General features: G+C 37.0%; 1 protein-coding gene across 1 annotated transcript in view; it reads left to right on the plus strand.

Moving 5' to 3' along the window:
- LOC122809729 (aryl hydrocarbon receptor-like) overlaps window positions 1-21,564 on the plus strand; it is a 639,036-nt gene that overhangs the window by 601,160 nt on the left and 16,312 nt on the right. The window contains exons 8-9 of the mRNA XM_044081435.1: window positions 2,564-2,766; window positions 11,082-11,188. Of these exons, the coding sequence (XP_043937370.1) occupies window positions 2,564-2,766; window positions 11,082-11,188 (310 nt within the window). The remainder of the gene's footprint in view (window positions 1-2,563; window positions 2,767-11,081; window positions 11,189-21,564) is intronic.

Below are 21,564 nucleotides of genomic sequence, written 5' to 3' on the forward strand. Positions count from 1 at the left end.
GGGTTTTGGCATTTTCAATTTTTTTTTTACAGTATAATACTTCCTGTGTTGGATTCCCAGGCACTATAAACAGTGCCAGTATGGGTTCTGGTTAGTTAGTTGATTATTGTAGAAAAGTGTGGGAGTGGGTTTTGGCATTTTCAATTTTTTTTTTTGTGACTTGATTATTATAGAAATCTTTGGACAGTTTTGCCATTTTAGACTTATTTGGGCAAGCCTACAAGATGCAAATCACATTATCTCAGGAATGACTTGAAAGCACTGTCTGATTAACTGACATCTACACAGTAGGCAAATGGGAAATATGGGATTCAAACCATGATCTAGAAGATGGAGCTTACTGTCAGCATACAGATTTAACGCTCTGAGCTAAACAGCCAAGCCTTTTCCTGAGATTTTCTCACTGATGACCATTAGCATAAAAGTTCTAACTATTGATAGAAAAAAATGGAGCTCTGCAACTGGATGCACTCTCCTTGTCAGATGTTTTATGTTATACACGTACTGCCTGGAGCCATGTATACCTCTCAGCACAGTTAAAGTTAAAAAATCTAAATTGTGCTGCTACCAGGGCTAACAGAAGAGGAAATCCCCAGAATAACACATTACAGAAAGTATTCAAATTAAGAGCTATGTTTATTTATTCATTCATTTATCCATTTCCCTTTGCTGACTGGGATAGTCCAGACCTGGGTTGGAGTGCACATCTAGTGACACTTATGTTAATGTTTGGACCTTTAGAACATTGTCCTGAATGGGGAAATTGCCCTGAAGGTATATTAGATTGTTATAGTGTTTGTATGTAAGTATGTCATGTTTTACACCTTCTCTTTTTACTCTATGAAGGCTTTGCCAAAGTGCTGCCGATTTTGATAACTTTTTTATTCTTGGTACAGCCAAACCATTTCATAACACTTGTTGTTGTCTTTCAGCTTTTCCCAGTTAGGGGTCACCACAGCGGAACTCTGGTTAGCTAATGATTGGCAGTAGATTTTCACAAATGCTGAGGTGCCAGCTCGACGTCCAACCTTCAACGAAGGCACACCCATTTACGCATGTCTTTTGAACACCCACCCAACTGCGGGGAGGACATGCAGACTCCACACAGAAGGCACTCCATGTACTCCAGCTGAGAATCGAATGGAAGAACCTCTTGCTGTGAGGCAACAACGCTACCGCTGCACCACCGCGGATCATTATTTTATAACACTCAGTGTGATATATTTAGGGAAAGTAAATTCTGCTAATAAAATGCATTTACTTGAAATCCAGGCTGTTGGTCTTGAGTCAGAAATCTCTCTTCCCATTTTATGGACATTGATTTAGTTCTTGAACTGTTTACCAAAGTGATGACTGAATGGGAGATAAATAAGTAAATAAATACCCATTTGTTAACCAGATAGTTCCACTGGACAAACATTCCCTTTTCAAGAGTAATGTCTGATTAAGTGATTTGCTGAATGTCACACAGTAACAAATGAGGGCTGTGGGAATCAAACCCTGTACCTCATGACACAACCTTAATCCCCTGTGTCATCTATCAGTTGATTAGTACGTTAGGGTGGCTGATGATCTCCTTCTCCCTCTCTCTCCTGAGGGTTAGAGGTTGTGAGGGGTTGACCACATTGGGAGGCCTTCTTTCTCTGACTAAAGGTTTTTATATGGCAAGCAGGAATGACTGGTGGGGAAAGACATACAGCTGCAGTAGTAACATGTGTAAAGTACATACGCACCTTTAGCACTGACATTATTTTACATTGTATACATAGATGTTTTGCCACTGATGTGTTTTCTTTCATCAGTTTCATTACTATATGTATAAACAGTATTATAGCATTACTAAAAACAAGGTTGCATTTGCATGACTGAGAAAATTTGTACTGCAAGGCTTCAAAGTTTGGGTATAATAATGCTCTAGGGACCCAAACCTTGTCACCACAATAAACAAGACACGCTGGAGGGATAGATTTTTGTCCCAGAGACTTCCTATACTCTGGAAAAAGCTACCCATCTATGTCAAGCAAAGTTCTTCATTAGCACTTTTCAAGAAAAATCTTGATGAGTGGATGGGAAATAGGAAATACACCCCGGGGATCACTTCTGTGTCCGCTGGACAGTGGAACAGGAAAATAAATTTCTTGGGTGGCGTAAGCTATGGAACCTTGCTGGCTAGGCTTACAAAGACCCTTGGGCCGATAGCCTAGTACCTACCTATGAACCTATGAACTTTCATTATTATGCTATTACGGTGAAAACAAACTATTCTGTAATCTTAATCAGGCACCTAATAGTGCCTCAAATGAGAAGCTTGTCATCAGTTCTTTAAAAAATGTCATGGTGCCCTATGCTTCATGTCGAAAGCATTTTTTTAATTCAGTAAAGCAGATTTCATAATGGATGATAACCTAGCTTATATATTTTGTTCTGAAATCTCTAGTGCAGTTGTATTGACACTATCAATGCATGATTCTTCACTTTTCCATCAATGCAAAAATGAATGCACACTGATACATTAAATTCTGACATCGGTCTCGCAATTGTTTTTTCTTTCCTTTTTAATCAGGTTCTGAATTTTCAAGGCAAGCTGAAATTCTTGCATGGGCAGAATGAGATGACAGAGAGGGGTGTCCTGCTACCACCTCAACTGGCACTTTTTGCTATTGCTCTTCCAGTCCAGCCACCAGCCATTGTGGAAATTTGCACCAGGACTCAGCTGTTTAGAACCAGGCACAAAATGGACTTCACACCCATGGGTGTTGACTCAAAGTAAGTAAAGTGACCTTTTTTGTTTTGTTTTGTTTAGACACCAAATACTATGTCAACATACCTATTAGAAAGAGCAGTTTGATTACATATTTTTGGCATTTATTTTTGAAGATGGAGAACTAGATTGAAAATTAATTATATAACATTTAGGCTGTCTCTCATCTATTGTTTGTCTTTGCTTTATTTCTGTCTTTTAGGAAAATACCTTTGCTTCTCTGTTTGATTTAAAATAGCATCTGTATATTGCTTTATATGAATATGATCTCCCCCAAAAAAGTGTGTGTGTGGGCGGTGAGTATATGGATGTGGGGGTATGTATATGTATGTACTCACTTCTATGCATGGGTAATTACACAACTACAGTAACAGGATACTTGAATAGTGCTGTAGCCTTTTAGAAACAGCGAGAGGTTTTACATCCTGATATGTTATCTTATTTCTCAAACCTGTGTAGCACTGAACTATTCTGAGTGAAAAGCTATTCAACTGACTTCACAGAAAAATAATTGTCATCAAAAGCATTTGGAAGCACTGAGAACTATATTTTTATTTTTAATTTTCTAACCAGGGTAGGGCACTTATCCCAGAAGACTTCTTTCACATTTATTTTAAAAACATTGCTTGTGAATGTAATCTCTACACGATTTGTGAAACCATTTGATTGACTTGTTTTTTTTTTCCATATCAAACGTGCAAAGGAATTCACATCTACATATATAATATTTCCAAACAGGTTTTATACAAGATTTGAATTTTTTATCATGTTTGGCATTGTCTTATAAAATACAGATGAAAGTAATGATTTGACTAGGAATTAATGGCTGAATTTGTTCTGAACAGTGAATTCACATCACTTTCAAGGTCTGCTTACAGAATGTTTTTATTTATTTAATTTTACTGTTTATTCATTTATTTCATTTTGCTGTTTATATATTTATTTGTATCAGCTGACCAGGGTAATCTGACTAAGCAATACTCATTTTTCTGATGGAAGCTTGGGAGGAAGTGGTTCATAGTATAGTTTAGGAAGACAGGGACATGATTTTGGATTTACATATTGAATTCAAACATACTATAAAGAATAGTAAAAAAATAATTTAAAAGAGCACAATACACAGAGTATAAGTAGAGTAAAACTGAAATGGTCAGTTAGACATCTCCAGTTGTATAGTCTTAATTAGGTTGATTAACAGACAATTTATTTAAGACTAGATTAAAGGTGGTGTAACTGAAATATGGCATCAAACTGGATATATATGCAGTATTGCTGTTTTAGTTCACCAAAGCTGCACTTAGAGCACAAATACAAGTGTGTGTGTGTGTGTGTGTGTGTGTGTGTGTGTGTGTGTGCGCGCATGTGTGCGTGTGTGCGTGCGTGTGCGTGTGCGTGTGTGTGTGTGTGTGTGTGTGTGTGTGTGTGTGTGTGTGTGTGTGTGTGTGTGTGCATCTGTATGAATTGTATATTTTCAGTTTGAAAATTACATGTGTTATAACTGTATGTCAAAACTTGATGTGTTTGTCTTGAGGTCTGGGACTTGACTGAAGAGTCCACAGACCAGCTCACTAACCTGGTTACAACTGATAACTAAGTAACTTGTACTAAACCATTTGTTCAACTTTGTGCAAGCAATGTATGCTGCTCTAGCATCATGCTGTAGTTCCTTCTTTACACTCATGTTCCATGGGATTGTCTTCCTGTCCTGCACAGCCTTATAGACTTTTGCACCACCTGTGCTTATAATTCTATTCATCCAGTTCTGTTTTGTTGCATCTGACTCCTATAGTAACCCCATGAACTACTGTTGTCAGACAAGTAGGGAAGATTGCCTGGCCTTTCTTCAGATCACACATGCACCATGCACACACCTATGGGCAATTCTGGTTCACCAGTCCACCTATTGTATGTCTTTGGAATGTAGAAGGAAACCAGAGAATTGCACAATAAACTGAACTGGGGAACCTCTTGCTTTGAGATAGCAATACCACTCACTGCACCAGTGTGCTGCCCTTGCATATTGTCAGGTTTTTACATGTTTCCAAATGATATTTTAAATCTATTTGACTTGAAAAATCCTATCAAAATAACAAGACATCACCTGATACATTGAGTTATAAAATGCTAAAGTTATAAAATGCTTAAGCCGGACAGTTAAATTCAACAAATTTTCCCTTAAAACCCAGGCAGAAATATCCATTCGCCAAGCTCCTCCATGATCAATTCTGAAAAGCCACCCATACTTGCAACAGTCTTCAACCTAGCATTATGGACGGTTGGACTTCCATTATTTCTCCTGCCAACCTTGTTGACTTTGGTCTCTTGAGGCAGTGTAGCAATTGTCTCATGTACACAGACAACCCACTACTAATAACAGTCTAGTACAGAGTGCAAGAGATGTATTTACACCAAGAATCTAGAATCCATGCTCCCTTTCACTCAAAAGAGTAACATGGAGAAGGTGGTCAACTCGCCCACCACTACATATTCACATAGTACCACTACTCATACACATAGTATGCATAAAATACGTAAATCCACATACACGGAGGTTCTCTCAGAAAACGTACTGAAAACCATTGACCTCCAAAACACAAGTCTGCTACAGCTAACACAGTCTCCACAGCACCTATGACACATAGCAACACCAGTGTTTCACCCACATGCCCATAAGGCATAATACTCAAAAAACAAGTTTACTTCTCATTGGAAACTCAATAATGAGACACATGGATATCCCACTCACCAGGTTGTACAAGGAGAAATTCACAGTCAGCTGCCTGCCTGGTGCCAGGATTTGCCAAATCATGCATGCGCTTATGTCTCTCAGCAACAAGTACCATTATGACTTTGTCATAGTTCATGTTGGTGTTAATGACCTGAGATGTACCTCACTGGACTATATGAATAGAAACATGGTCGAGCTCTCTGAGTATGTGCCCCAGGCAGGTATGTGGAAAGTAGAATGTGGGTGAGAAGGTGACCACCATTACTATGGATTGGTTTAATTAATGCCATATCTAACTTTAGTTTACATTCAGGCTGTTAGATTGTCCTAAGTAATATACAATGCTGTGATCTCGTAGAATGGTCAGATCCATATTTTTCTATGTTATTGTGTCTTTTCTAGTTTTGCCTTCTGGTTGGAATGTATATTTTTTTAGAATGTTAACTGAACAGTGATGCAAGTTTTAGCAAGCCAGTGGTAAGCAAAATTTTCTGCTCAGAAAATATTTTTATAATTGTTAAAGGTCTCTATGTGAATGCAAAATGCAACTGCTCCATGTGTCTAGACAACCGATATTTTCTTTTAGTAAGTATATGCGATGGTTACATTGGTGATAGGCGAAGAAGTTGAGGTTTGACTGTTTTTTCTTGTCATTTGGCCATTATATTGTCATCTGCACCGTCATGTTGAATAATTTCAGACAGGTTAAAAAAATATCAAACCAATCAAATTTATAAAAGTTTCACATCCACCTTCTAAGAAACACAAAATCATTTACTAGCAAGCCAACTAAAGTGTGTTGTTCATTGCATCACTGCTAGTTGTTATATGGTAATAGGTTCATAGAAGGTTACTAGGCTAACAGCCAAAGAGTCCTTACAAGCCTAGCCATGTTTATCCTGAGTTGCCCCACTTGTCAGTGGTTAGGTTATTGAAGTTTGCAGAGGTAAGGGTCTAGGGTATTTAATAATGACTTTCACTGTCCAGGAGTGACATGGGCACCATCCCAGGAATGAATTTGCAGTCAACAATCCATTGATCTAGACTGTGTTTGAAGAAGGTTAGGGAGGGGCTTTGTTTCACATGAACTGGAAGCTTGTTCCAGAGAAGTTGCAGCTTCTGAGAGATAAACACATCATGCTAAAGAGACAGATATATGTCAGAGGCTAGGTTAAGATTCCTGGAATGAGTGACCCTTCTGCAGTTTGATTTACGAATGTGTAGCATTTCCATCAGGGTCAGGTCAGCGACTACCCAGTAAGCCATGCACAGGTCATCCCTGAGCAACCTGTAGGAGACAGAATACAGTGGCAAGGCTTTCAGTCTTTCCATGTAAGACTTGTTTTGTGTAACCTGTAATTTCCTGGTGAGAAACCTCTGTGGTCTCTCCAGTTGTTGCAGGTGTCTGGTGAGGTACATATAAAAGGGAGCATTGTACTCTATTATTGGTCTGATGAGGGCCGAGTATAATGGAATTATAACATCCTTAGATTTAGATGTGGTGCCTTTACTTATAAAATGTGCCACATAGAAGGATTTTCTTACTACTGTGGATACATGGAGGTCAAAGTTCAGGTTACTATCAACCAAGTACCCAGATCACATACAACTGGGTCTATACTTAGGGGAGTGCTGTCTGTAATGTAATTAGCAGGGATGTCAGCTTTCCCAAATGGAATAGTAATGCATTTTTTTGCATTTATCTTTAATCCGTGGCTTTGGCACCAATCATTTGTCTGTATTAACCCTGTCTGTAGTATATTAACATCATTGGGGGACTCAGTGATTGCTCCCAACTTGCAATCATCAATGATCTTGGTCAGCCACAGGCTGTCCAAGTTTGCCTGGACTTCTGAGAAGTAAATTCCAAACAGAAAGGAGCCGAGCACAGAACCCTGTGGTACGCAACTGGTGACTGGTCTTTTGCTAGTGGTGAAGTCACCCACTTTTACAGTATGTGCCCTGTCGTGAGCCAGTTGGCTACACATCTGGTAATGTAGGGGTTAATTCCCAACTGGGAGAGTTTCTTTATCATACCTGAGTGGGGAATGGTGTCAAATGCCTTGGCTAGGTCAAGATAGGTGGTATGCACTCATCAAGGGTCTTGGTGACTTTCTCGAAGAAATCAATCATGTTTAACAGGCATGATCTACCTTTAACAAATCTGAACTGGGTTGGGTCTAGAGTTTGGAGATTGTCTATGTCCTTGTTATTAAGGTCAATAATGATTTTTTTCCATGGCCTTGCAGATGAGGTTAGTTAAGCTTATGGACCTATAATTCCCATGGTCGGTTGATGGTCCCCCTTTGTGCAGAAGGATTACTGTTGCTGTCCTTCATTTCACCAGAACATAGCAAGATTACAGGCTGTGGTTAAACAGGATCCAAGTGGTAATGTTTCAAGTTGTTTAAAAGGCAACCAGGGATGTTGTGTGGTTCCACTGATGCCATGTTTTTCGGCCTTTGAGAGCACCTCTAGATGATCTGCTCTTTTGAGATATTGGCCTGAGGAATGGTGGCAGGTATACTTTGGGGGATGACTGAAGGGGACAGGGGGTGAAGTTTGCTACCAATCTGCCAACTAGCAGGTTGGCTATTACCTCTGGTTGAGTATGGGTGGTGCCATTCACAACTAGTTCAGTGCATATCTGGATATTCCCTTTTAGATTTCAGACGTAGTTAAAGAGTGCCTTGTGATTATCCTTAGCTAGGGATGCTCTTTTTGCTTTGTAATTAGCTTTGGAGGACTTGACAAGATCTCTAAATTGTTTGTTTAAGCTAGAGAGGGATTTCTTCCTTTGTTGAGCCAGTTCCCTCTTTTTCTTGGACGTTAGTTTCTTTTTCTTGTTGTATAGCCTGTTTATACTAGGGGTCCATCAGGGTAGCTTGTTTTTTTTGGCAAGATCTGGTTTTAATCTGGTCAGATACAGGTGATTTTATACAACTACTTAAATGGCTATACAATGCATCTTACCAGGGAGGACTTTACATGGGTGTGTGTGTGTGTGTGTGTGTGTGTGTGTGTGTGTGTGTGTGTGTGTGTGTGTGTGTGTATGTGTGTGTGTCTGTGTGTCTGTGTGCAATACTCTTCCATGTTAATGAGTACTATGTCCAAGACATTTGAGCCTCTTATAGGTGTGCTGACTAACTGTTCCAGAGCATTTGCATCGACAAAGTCCAAGAACCTCTTAGCCAGCATGTTTGGGGTTGTGTATGTTTTCCAGTCGATGGTAGGATAATTAAAATCACCCATGAGTAAGATGTTGAGCTGTATGGCAATAACTCTAGCAAGTCCAGGTATGCCATATGCTTTTCCTGTTTAATGGGGGGACCTATAGCTAGCTATGATGTAATTGCATACTTTGAGGATGAAAAGTACAATGAATAAATAGTATATATTCCCATAAAATTCAAATATTTCATTCCCTCAGTTTGCATTTACATAGATCTGTAAATCTTAAGATCCTGCCTGTTTATAGATTTAAACAGGATTCTGTTTGTACTTAAAATTAGTTTTAAGAAATTTCTAAATTATATTTTAAATTTATTTGGTCTAACTTGAGAAATTCCAAGAAAATTACTGGACTTGAGGTGATAAAATTAGCTTTAAGGTGATGTTAAGTTAGTGTTTGCACTTGTTATAAGTAATACTTAAACTTGTTCTGAGGTAATTAACAGTCCCGATTCATCTACATGATATCATTGCTTAATTTTTACAACTTAACTTTTCTATTGTTTGTAACAAGTAATGGCTTACCTAACTTGTATCTTATGCAGCATTTTAGAATTGAATAAATGTAATTTGAGGTTAATCCTGTTTCTAGTCGCTGCCTGTGTGGTGTTTGCGTGTTCTCCGTGAGTTTTGTGGGTTTTCGCTGAGCACTCTTGATTTCCTCCTGTTTTCTGTTAGCATGCAGTTTGATTGGCTTCTTTGAAAGTGTCCATATATATTGAATTTACCCTTCTTTTTGTGAGCCAGGTTGTGGCTGAAAATGGTTAATGATAACCAGATTAGTTACCCAGTTAAACTCAATAAATGAAAAAAAAACAATCTGTTTGTTGCACATATTTAGAACTTCCTTGAAAGACATTCATTTAACTGAGAGTTGCTGTTCAAGAATTCCATTTCATGTTTTTATGAATGAAATACTCAAGTAGTTCTAGCCACCCAAAAGACACATGATTTTTTTTTTTTTGCACAGAATCCCAGTCTGAGAGCACAGAGGATTATGGCTATGAGCTGTTAATCTGCTTCCTGTGGTACGTGTTTTGATTCCCTTAGCCATCATTTGCCTATATTATGACTTTAAGTAGGTCATTTAACCAGATGGTGCTTTGGAAAAACTGGCCTAGGCTTCTCCAAGACCTCCTGGACAGCATGCCTAGTAACTAGCTGTGACCTTAAAGATGGGATCAGGACTTTATTTTAATAACAGGTTAGGCAGGAAGAATTGGCTTAATCAGGAAGGGTTAGCAGTAGGTTGGGGAGTCTGTGACAAAACCAATATCTCTAGCTGTGTCCAAGGTGTTTCTCCTGATTTGTATGTTTATTCTACACATTCAGGATTATATAATTTATGGAAGCAACAGCATGGCATCCAGATCTAAGGAGATCATAGTCCTGCTATGCTCAGCCCTCATAAGACCAATAATCGAGTACAGTGCACCCTTTGGCATGTACCTGACCAGGCATTTACCACAAACAGAGTAGCCACAGAGGTTCATCACTAAAAGAATACAGGATGTAAATAATATGTCGTACATAGACTGCCTCAAAGCCCTGTCCCTGTATGTGGTGTCCTACAGACCACTGATGGATGATCTATGCCTAACCTTCAAGATATTCTCTGATTCAGCCCTGATGGAACTGTTACACATTTGCAAAACAAACAGCACTAGAATTATCCAGTCTAAGGGTCTAAACCTCATCTATAACATAAACAAAACATTTTGGAGGCATAAGTATGTGTCTCAGAGTTAACCCTTCTCTGGAACAGACTCCCCATTCACTTGGAACAGAGCTCTTCCTAAGCATATTCAAATACAGTTTGGACTAATGAATGGGAAATTGCAAACTGACCCCAGCTTGTTACCTGTGGCTGTTATGGATAAGGGGCAGTTTGTAGATGCCCTAATTCACAGGAATATACCAAAGCTGTTCTAGCCTTGGGGGCACTGATAATTGGGAAGTTTAGGCTATGGATGGCTAGGCAGAAAAAGGCTCTAGAGGGACGTTAGGCTAGTAACTGCCTATGATCCTTTGAATTCATGTCAAGACAAAGATTTAAGATAGTGATGACTGTGCAATACTTGGCATATGGGATGTATACTAAGGTGGCTGATTGGTATCAGAATTTGCAGGTGTCTGTAGGAGAAAAAAGTTATTTCTGGACAATAGCTGTAAAGAAAGACCACATAAAAATGTTGCTGTGGCATATTTTTTGCATGCAGCAACATTATTTGTTTGCATAAAGTTGGATACTTTGTGTAGCAAGCATATAGCTGGATTAAAATCAGTACTTTTTTCTAATAAATCAAGTTACTTTGAGTGACTTTTGATAATAATTAAAGTTGCGTAACATCATTTTTGCAGTGGAAAGATGGTACTTGGATGGACCGAGATGGAACTTAAAATGCGTTCTGGATATCAGTTTGTTCATGTTGAGGACTTGATGTACTGTGCTGGAAACCATTTTAGGAGTAAGTAACTAATGAACTCTGAGGTAATGACTCTGTTTTTGTTTTTATGTTCTGTGCGAATAACTGTCCTGTTTTAAGATGTATGACATGAACTAAGTGGAACCAGTACACATGTATGACTGTGGATAGTCTTGCTTGTGGAACCCCAGAAATGAATGTAGAAGTAATGGAGCTGACATTGCAGAAATATGCCTGCATTGGGAGAGACAACTACAATGTGAACCACATGAAAGCTGTAATAATAGATGCACTTTTTTGCTGGGGTCAGTTGTTTTATGTAGTGTATCCTGTGGCAGGGAATACAGAAAAGACATTTTACTGCTCCCACAGCTGACAAGCCATATAGTATAATTTTAACCTTAACAAAACCAACATTTCTGTAGTCATTTTCTGTAAGTTCTGCAGTTTGCCTCAAAGCTGAGTGATTCATTGTTGTAGAAGAGCTGTCTCAATGCTTTTAACCAAGAAATCAGTAGACCCTTCTGCTGCTTCAGCATACTCGTATTTGCACAGTTAGTTAGAAGCAGTTTTAATGCAATGAGAGCACTCAGTTTTTGCCAGAGTTCAGCAAATATCACAACTTCAGGCCTTCAACTGTGGAGGAGTATCTGTATTTGTCCAACACACCATTACATAATTTCAAATGATCCATAACCGAACTTGGAGCACCTAGAAATCCAAACCACCCTTAATGGTGCTTTTACTGTAGTATTTCTGCTATGCATCCCGAGCAGTGTCTTCCACAGATTGAACTCTCCTAGCAAAAAAGTATTTAGTTTATTGTTTAATTACTTTGAATCGCTGGTTGGCATACTTACACATCTGAAAATTGATATGCTCAGCATTTCCGAGATTTAGTTCATATTAATGTACTGAAGTAAGTTGTAAAACTATCAATGAGAGGTTCTAATATCCTTGATCTGGACTTTACCAGTTGAGCTTCTGCCTGCACCCCCTCAATCTTCTCACTTCTGGTTAAATCTGACAATAAATCAGTTGTCATCTCCATCAGGCCTAGTGGTATCACCCCACTACAAAATGAGGTGTTTTTAGTGAAATTTCTAGAGCATGCCTACTTTAGTTGGTAGAAGACCTAGACAAAATTCCGAATAATCTCTTACAAATGGACCTAACTGAGAGAGCATTCACCTCCATCTTTTGCCAGCACCTAAACAGTTGCTTAGAAAAATTAGTACCCATTCTAAGTTTATAAGTAAATTCAAGAATAAACATCTCTGGTGGGCCTCCTGTATTAATAAACTGTAGAACAACAGGAGGGGAAAAAGGCAGTAAGAAATCACCACCCTCCTAACTTAAGACCACACTGAAATGCACAAGCAGAGAATTTCAGAGCACTATTAGAAAGTGTAAATTGGAGTATAGCTTAAGTTCACTACCATTATTAAAGGAAACTACAAATATTTCTTCAGCTATGTCAGGAAATTAAGGAATAACACCCAAGATTGTCCTAAGCTTGTTCATAACAGTTTCATACATAATAATCCCAAGGATACAGAGCATATTTTAGCAGATGAATGTAGAATTAACTTCACCTACTACGTTGCTAAACCCATTACTATCCCTGGAAATGAACTTCCCAAGAAACCACGTTGGAACAAATCTTAGAATCCATGTGAAAAGTAAAAATACCTCTTCAGTATAATCAGGCAATGCACTGGGCTGCATTCTCTTCAGTGGCAAGTATGTACTATTTATTTTATTTATTGATTGATTTGATTGATTGACATTTCCTTATTGCGGAAAGTCCGACTGGGTAGAAGAACATTTTCAATGGAGGCCTGGGGAAAATGCTTTAAATTATTAAAAAACATTTTAAAACAATAATTTTACAATCTTCAAAAATAAAGCGAAAACATCTGCAGTTTAAATAATTAAAACAAATTAGACATAATATAAAATATTGGTTAAGAACAGATAATACTTAAAAGAAAATCTGGACTGTTCGTAGAGAAATTAAAGCTAAGCTAATTTAATATGAAGAGGAATTGCAATATGAAGTGAGGGAAAAACAGGCTTATGATATATTTAGAGAGGAAGTCAGGGAAGAGAATTAGATAGCAGTAAGGAAGTAAGTGAAGAAGGGAGAGTAAGGAGGTATTAGGAATGAAAAGGTACTTGTTCACATTTAGGGATGTAGTTTATTCTTGTTTTGAGCAAAAACAGAGCCAGATTTTAGCTATGAAGTCTTTCAGAGTGCGTTTTGAAAGGTGAGGGGGGTGGTGGTAGGGTGGTATAGACCTGATGGATACAGGAAGGAGTTCTAGACCTTAGCAACCTTGTACAAGTATAGACAATGCCCGGCAGGTTTGCTTGGGATGTAGACAGACAGAAATTTTTGGTCACTGGATCACAACGACTGACTGGGAGCATAGCTGTGTAGAATGTTTGTTTTTTAGTGCTGTACAGGCAGATGGATGCTGGATAATTTTATAGGTGGAAAGAAGTTGTGTATATATTAGTTGATGTGCCTGTTCTAGCCAATTTAGGCTTTTCAGTGCTGTGCAGTGGTGGGTACTGAAAGGGGTATGTGCTGCAAATTTAGCAACTTTGTTATAGCATTGTTCAAGTTTTAAGTTTTGTGCAGTATGGTTTGTGATGTAAAATGCTTGCAAGTAGGGTTGTATCGGTGTGGTATGTTTTCATTTCTATAAATGTATGATTGCCTATGTAGTAAGTGATGGCTTAATAAAGATGTTTCTTTTTAAAAAAAAAAAAGGCAGGAAGTGAATGTTTTATGTAACGTTGCTTAGGTTATATGATATATAGCAATATATGTGAAATAAAATGTTTGTTATGTTAATTATAGTGTAATTATATTTATATGAATATAAATTTGCCTATGTCACAAGTGATAATTCAATAAAGGAGTTTGAAAAAAAAGTGATTCTAAACATTTTCCATTAAAAAAAGATTTTAATTTTTGTGAAGCTGGAGATTAGTAAGGATAGGAGCACCATATAGAAGAGTGGGGAGAAGATAGGTAGTGGCAAGTGTAGTTTTAGTTGCATCATTGAGAGAGTTTTTGGCTCTGTAAAGCATCCCTAGCATTTTATGAGTTTTTCTTATACAAGTTTGTATATAAAGATTGAATGTAAGATTATCATACACTACCACCCCTAATCGTTTGCTATGAGAAGTGACTTCAGTGGTTGTACTATCAAGAGCGAGGACTTTAAATGTTGTTTTTTCAAGAGAGGGATTGGGGGGAAAGTAGTTTGGTGTTTTTTTGTGTTGAGCATGAGTTGAGAGTCACACAGCTATGTTTCTGTGTCTGTTGAAGATTCCTGAGTAAGTTTTTGGTGGTGTACCATGCTGTCAGGTGTGCAAATGAGAGTGGAATCATCTGAATACTGTATTACGGTGGTCTGTTGTGTGGAAGTATAGAAAGTGTTGATAAAAATGTTAAAAAAGGAGGGGACCAATGACAGAGCCTTGTGGTATATCAGTGGTGACTGTGAGGTAAGTAGAGAGCATGGAGTGCCATTTTACTGACTGACAGGGCAGGTAGCTTTTAAATCATGGCAAGGTGGGCTGAGAGATAATTAGTGAGGACATTTGAAGTCGAAGTTTGCTGTGACAAACTATGTTGAAGGCTTTAGACAAGTCTAGAAATAAGGAAGAGACTAATTTGCCATTACTGACAGTATCTACATAGGTTAGAAAGGCAGTACTAGTACTAAGGGAAGGACAGAAGCCATGTTACTTAGGAGATAGGAGTTCATCCTGCAGGTGACAGTCTAACAATTGTTTGTGAATATAATTTTCAAGTAATTTGGTGAGGGCAGATAATATTGCTATAGGTCTAAAACTGTTAATGTCTCTTGAATTTCCTCATTTGTGCAGAGGAATAATGTGTACTTTTTCCAAAAAGAGGGAATGTGGGATTCCCAGATTGACCTATTTATAAGGATTGAGAAAGGATAGGCAATGCTATTGGCTTTTGTCTTTAGGTACTCACTTCGAAGATCATCAGCTGAAGAAGAGCATGATTTAAGTTTAAGAGTAGTTTTATATAGGATGTGGGCACAGGTTTGAAGGTGAAAGTGGATGTGGTGATATGTGGCTGTTGTGCAGGGTTGGGATTAGACGTTAACTTAGCCTTGGATAGAGATTCTATACTATCTATAAAATAAGAGTTGAACTGCATTGCAGTTTCAAGTGCTGAGTTATTGGGAGAGGGATTTAGGTTGAATTTTTCGCTGAGATCAGTGGCATAGCTAGAGTTTGTGCTGCCTGGGGCTGTCTTTGAGTTTGACTCTCCTCATCCCTCACAAAATCATGGTCAAATGTGGTCCCACAAACACAGCCCTCCCCCGCTGCAGCTGTTTCAGTGTTCTCATTACTTGTCTGTTTCTTACCATTTACCATAAACACTGTAATGTGCATACTGTTTTATACTTTACTTCTACAATGATTATTTGGATTTAATTTAAAACTATTATTTTAAATTTTATAGCACAAACACTGATAAACATCTGCTAAACAAAGCAATACAGTCTCCAATGAAAACAGACTTAGTATTAAAACTTCTCTGCCCTTCAAACTCACATTCATTGAAACAGCATTGAAACCAAAATTCAAAGAAAATGCATCTGGCCAGTGGCAGATTAAGTTTATCTTTGGCCTGTTTTCAAATCGGCCCCTTCCACACATATTTAGGATTATGCAAACATACATGTGTTCTTTAATTCACTTTCCTGATTGTATTAAATTATATTCCTTGTATAATACAGCACATTTGTTAGAGCCTGTTTTAAATTTATTGTTTCAAACATTTTTCCAGTAAGCTATGAAACAAAATGTATGAACCAATAATGATAAAACTTACCAATTCAGAACATTTCTATCATAAAAGTCTACTCAAACTTCTGTCATTACAATCTACCAAGATCAGTAAATATGCACAGTCTCTGCAGAAGTAAAATTCATCTAACTAATTCCACATTAAAGGGATCTGTAACTAATGAACAGGGTGCTGCTAGCAAACAAAGTTATATTCCATTGTTTCATCTACACATAAAGTGCTTGTTGCCCTTGAAGAATAAATTGCCTATGCTACATTAAAAAATGGTACTGTAAGCTGGTAATATTGCAATAGGGAATGGATGGCAAACTGATAACAACTTCATAGTTACTAGGTATCTCCTCCAGTGGAGGATATTCTCAGAACTGCAGCATCCAGTCCCTTTAAAAGTACAACACAGTACAGTATCAGCAATCCATCTACATACTGTGGGAGGAGAACCAGCAGCCTTCTGCATCAAAAGCAAGTATACTATGTGTTGTGCTACTAACAATGCTTTTAAATACTTTAGCACAATAGTAATATCATTTGTTAAACAACAGTTGCACATTGCAAACAGACTTGGCATAAGCAGCACTAAACTCTTCCCCTGAAGCTCTCAGCTCCTTGTAAAATGCACTTGACACTCAGCTATATCTCTCAATTTTGCAGCACAAGAAATCTGGAAAAAAGCCAAAATTTATGGGGGAGGGGGCACAAAGGCCCAAAACCAGGGACACCAGGGACACATTTTAAACATTGCTTGTATAATCTTAGAAATTTGCTAGAATAAAATGTTTTGTGTTACTATGTGTAGGAAGACTGAAACTTAAATGGCTGTCATTATTTAGTGAATTCCGTCATCACTGATTTGTCAGAAAACCACAAATTTTAAGAGGAACAGACCAAAAGTATGAGGCAAGCTAAACATTCCAGACATTCTGTGGACTCAACTCCTTGAATCACAGGTGGTGGTAGGGTAGAGAATTCAGGCTGTACACACACACACACACACACGCACACACGCACGCACACACACACACACACACACACACACACACACACACACACACACACACACACACACACACACACACACAGACACACACACAAAATGTTATGCAGCAGCCTTAAAATTCCACACACACCCTTAACAAGTAAAGCAAAGCAGATCAAACACTTACAGATCCATGAATGTAACTCTTACGAAAGATGATTGATGCTCTACTGTATTTAAAATTATGTGCATGCAGAAAGAAAGAACAGGATGTCTGTGCAAAAGCTGACATACAGATAAGATGTGACAGGTGTGTCCAACTGGATTGTTATTAAAGAAGAACGTTCTTAAAATACAAAACAGTATTTAATTTTTAATTAAATGTATCAGTCTCAAAAGTCCCACCCATGGGAGGGATGCCTCTCTCACCCTCCAGGATGCCCTCTAACCCAGCCCCCACCTTGCCCTGCCCCACCCCAATTTTTTAGGGTTGTCTTTAGTATTATTCTGAAAGTTATTATAATATATTTTTTGTCTCAATTTATTTGCTTTTTAGTATGATTGCAAAGCATTCTGGAGTTTTCAAGATGTTGAGGTGTTTTATAGTGTATATTTTTGCCATTGTTTCTATACTTTTTCTTCTATCCTGTGTTAGCATTTTACTGTTTTTGAATAGCCAAATTGCATTTTTTTGTTTTCAATCTCATCCTTCTAGGAAGTGTAAGGCTATTTTTAGATATTTAGAAAAGTTGTATTGAATTCAATTACAGCATCAGCTAAGGGGAGCATTTTCAGAAAGTTGCAGTTAATAGACGATAATGTAGTAATGAACATTTCTGGGTTAAACTTGGAAAGGTTAAGTGTTTTATAAATATGCTATTTAACTGGATGTGTGAGATGTCTAGTTGTTTAGATTGGGAGATAATCACTGTGAGAGTCTGACATTATAGCTGTGGTGGAGTATTTGTTAGAATATGTTACTAGGATCCAGTCTAATAGAGAATTTGATGCATTGCTATAATGTGGGGAACTATTAATTAGTTGTTTGAAACCATATAAGTTCATGCCAGATGTAGGTGAGTTAGAGTTTACGTCCAGCCAATTGTTATTCACATCACCTAGTAATATTTTTTCATGTGGAAAAGTTATGGATATCCAATGTAGGATATCTTCCAGTATAGCTGTATTGTTGCCAGGAGAGATATAAAGGGCAGTATTACATATTTGTTTACAATTATTTATTTTGAGGAAAGCAATAAGAAGCTCTTTCTAACTGAATTTTGGTGTGGGTTTGCTGTTTGCAGTATGGGGAAATGTGGTAGGCACTGGGAAATATTAAAACAATACTAACACCTTTCCTGTTTATATGGTCATTATGGATGATATTATAGCTAGGAGGTATAACTTCAGAGCCATTTATACCGGGTTTAAGCCAAGTTTCAGTTACAACAAGAACATCAGGCTTATGTTGGGTCATCCAAGCATGTAGTTCAGCAGTTTTATTTCTTATACTTCTAACATTTATTGTAGTAAAAATTAGATCACCAAGGTTGTGGACTGGCTGCTGTTGTGTTACTGACATGTGTGGGAGAAAATTATCTTTTTGTTCACTGTGATAGGTGGGGCCAGGATTAGGATGTAGATCTCCTCCTGGAAGGATTTTAGTATACTGAGGAATTATGCATACTTGTTTTTTGGAGAAGATACTTGCACTTAATTTTACTTTTTCTAAGTTGAAATGCTGTTAATCAGCCTGTATTTGGAAAAAGGTGAAGGGCAATATTAAATAGGTTTGGTACAATGTGTGGAGAGTGTAAAGCGGAAGTATGGTTAGGTAGTTGGGACAGAGCTGGAGAGATGTTGCGAGATATTATCGAGTCATGGTAGGATGAAAAACGGTAGAGTAGGAGGAGAACAATAGAGAAGAAATTGAAGAGTGGCATAATTAAATACAGGAATCTATATTTTATAGATGTCATTTTGTGGGGAAGTAGAAATATAGGAAACAAGAAGTTGCAGGACAGTAGGAAATGCAGTAATGGTTGACTATGAAAGCTGGAAGAGGATAGGTAAGGAGAGAAGTATTTTCTATACAAGAAGAGACGTAGATTGTCCTAGTATCATCCCTGGAATGTAAGGAATAGAGGGGTATTAAAATTTAGAGTAGAATAATGTAGTCCAAATAAGAAGAAAAGTGGGCTTATTTGGGAAAAGAAAAAGATAAGATGTGGAATATATAGGTACTATTAGGGAGACTTGGGATTATAAATGGATATAGTGCAAAGCAGTATGGGAGGGAGACAGAATGATAGTTGGGAATGGGGCTAACAATTAATTAGAGATAAGGAAGTAGGAAACAAATAGAAGTGTATGTAGAGAAATAGTAAGGTCATTCACGGAGGGATTTGGAATAACAGTCAAAAGTGAAATGAGTATGTTGAAAGTGTAATATTAGAGTAAGAGGTGGGTTGGCAAGGAATTGGTGCTAGGGTAGGGGAGAGAAGCAAAGCTGAGCATAGCAAGAGTAAGTGGAGCAGGCTTCCCACCTTCAGCTCAATTTATAACTAAGAGCAATCAGTTAATAAAAAAATAACTGGCACAAAAGCACTCAGTAAAACAATTTACTTACCTTGCTAGTAAAAGACTTTCACCATAGAGGCTTCATCAGGCAAATGACTTAACAATTCAAACTCCACATTTAAATACATAAAACAATGTAATAATTAAAACCACGTGACTATGTAAAAATTGGCCATTAAAGAAACATTTACATTATCCTGTTGCACATTTCTTTTAATACAGGTTTAATAGTAAAATTATAATTAAGACCAGGTGGTGACTGTGCCCTCAAATGAATTATCCATTTATTTTCTTGAATTTCTGTATTGTTTTTAATATCACCTACTTTTATGTTTTCATTTATTGTCTGCAATATAAGAAAGTGAAATTTTTGAGCAGTATTTGGATTTCTAATATGTCCAGATAGTGTGTTAGTGTCTATCTGTCTTCATATATCTGATAAATGTTCACAGATTCTTTTTTTTAACCTTCTGTTTGTTTTTACATGTAAAAGGCATCACATAGTTGACATACGGACATGTAAATAATATTTTTAGTATTACATGTACCATAATATCTAAGATGGAAAGGTTCTTTTTAACAAGATGAATAAATGATTTTTCTGTGTAGATATACTTACAGAATTGCAATCGGCACTTATTGCACGTACATGTACCCAATTTTGATGTAACTATTTTATTTACTTATATGTCTTGTTCTTCATAACCTAGAATAATTTTTAAATTGTTAGATTGTTTTATATCCAAAACGTAGTTGTTCTACAGTAATATCCTTAAAGGCTGGTGTGTATACTGTATCATAAACTAATATTTCCTGTCAGTTTCTTATATTTTATGTGTATTTGTATTATAAGTTAAAACACATCTAAACTGTGTTCTATTTTCTTACTTTTAATAATAGTTTGACTGTTCAAGGATGTGCATTGTTTCTCTGCTAGAATAGGCAATGTTTGATTTTTACTTTTTTCCGTTGCTAATTTATTGACAGTTTTTTTTTCTTATAACCTCTTTCTAAAAAATAAGTAACTATAACATTCAATTGTTTAATCATATTTTCTTCTTTTGTATTAAATTTAACAACATGTATGAACTACTTTTTGGCAATGTTGTTAAATATATGTGAAGGATGCATGCTATTTTTGTGGAGGCATGCGTTCTTTTTAACTTCCTTTCTAAATAAAGCTGTTTCTATAGTAACATAATGCTCTTTAAATAATCTTATACCCTAAAAAAATCAATTTGTGTGAAATGAACCATATTCTTAAATCTTAGAAATTCTGTACTAGAATTTAAATATAAAAGGAAATCATCAAAAGATGTTAAAGAACCTCTCCATATTAAGAACAAGTCATCCACAAAGTGTCTATAAAAGAATACATTATCAAAAATGCATTATTTGTTTCAGAAAATATAAATTCTAACTCCCATTTCTTTGTGACAATATTTGTGTAACTATTCACCATTTTTGAACCCATGGCTACATTTTTTCACTGTTTGTAAAGTTTGTCATGAAACAGAAAAACATTATTTCTCAAAACTAAATCTATCAAGCTACAAATGGCATCTGTCTCAGTAGATGAAAAAAATTAATATTTGGTTATGGAATTACAAACATACTATATCCCATTGTTATTGGGTATAGATGTAAAAACTGTGTTGACATCTAGTGTAACAAAATAACAATCAGTAATGTTATTCGTATTCGACCAGTCAAAAAGTTGCTCTAGAAACTGAATAGTATCCTTTAACTATAGTTGCTGAAAAACTAAGTGCTGATTGAAGGTTATATTCTAAATACTTAGATATAGGTTCTGTAGCCCAGCCCCCTGCAGAGACAGTTGGTCTTGGTGGTGGTGTTGTAAATGACTTATGTATTTCAGGTATATCGTATATGACTGGTATTTTGGGTATTAGAACATGCATATACTCTAAAATTTCTAATTGTATCTTTCCAATAGGATGCATGCCATAGATAGTAGTGTTTACTTGATTTATT

The sequence above is a fragment of the Protopterus annectens genome, chromosome 8.part0, assembly GCF_019279795.1.
Source record: "Protopterus annectens isolate FY-2018-M chromosome 8.part0, PAN1.0, whole genome shotgun sequence".
NCBI classification, from domain to species: domain Eukaryota; kingdom Metazoa; phylum Chordata; order Ceratodontiformes; family Protopteridae; genus Protopterus; species Protopterus annectens.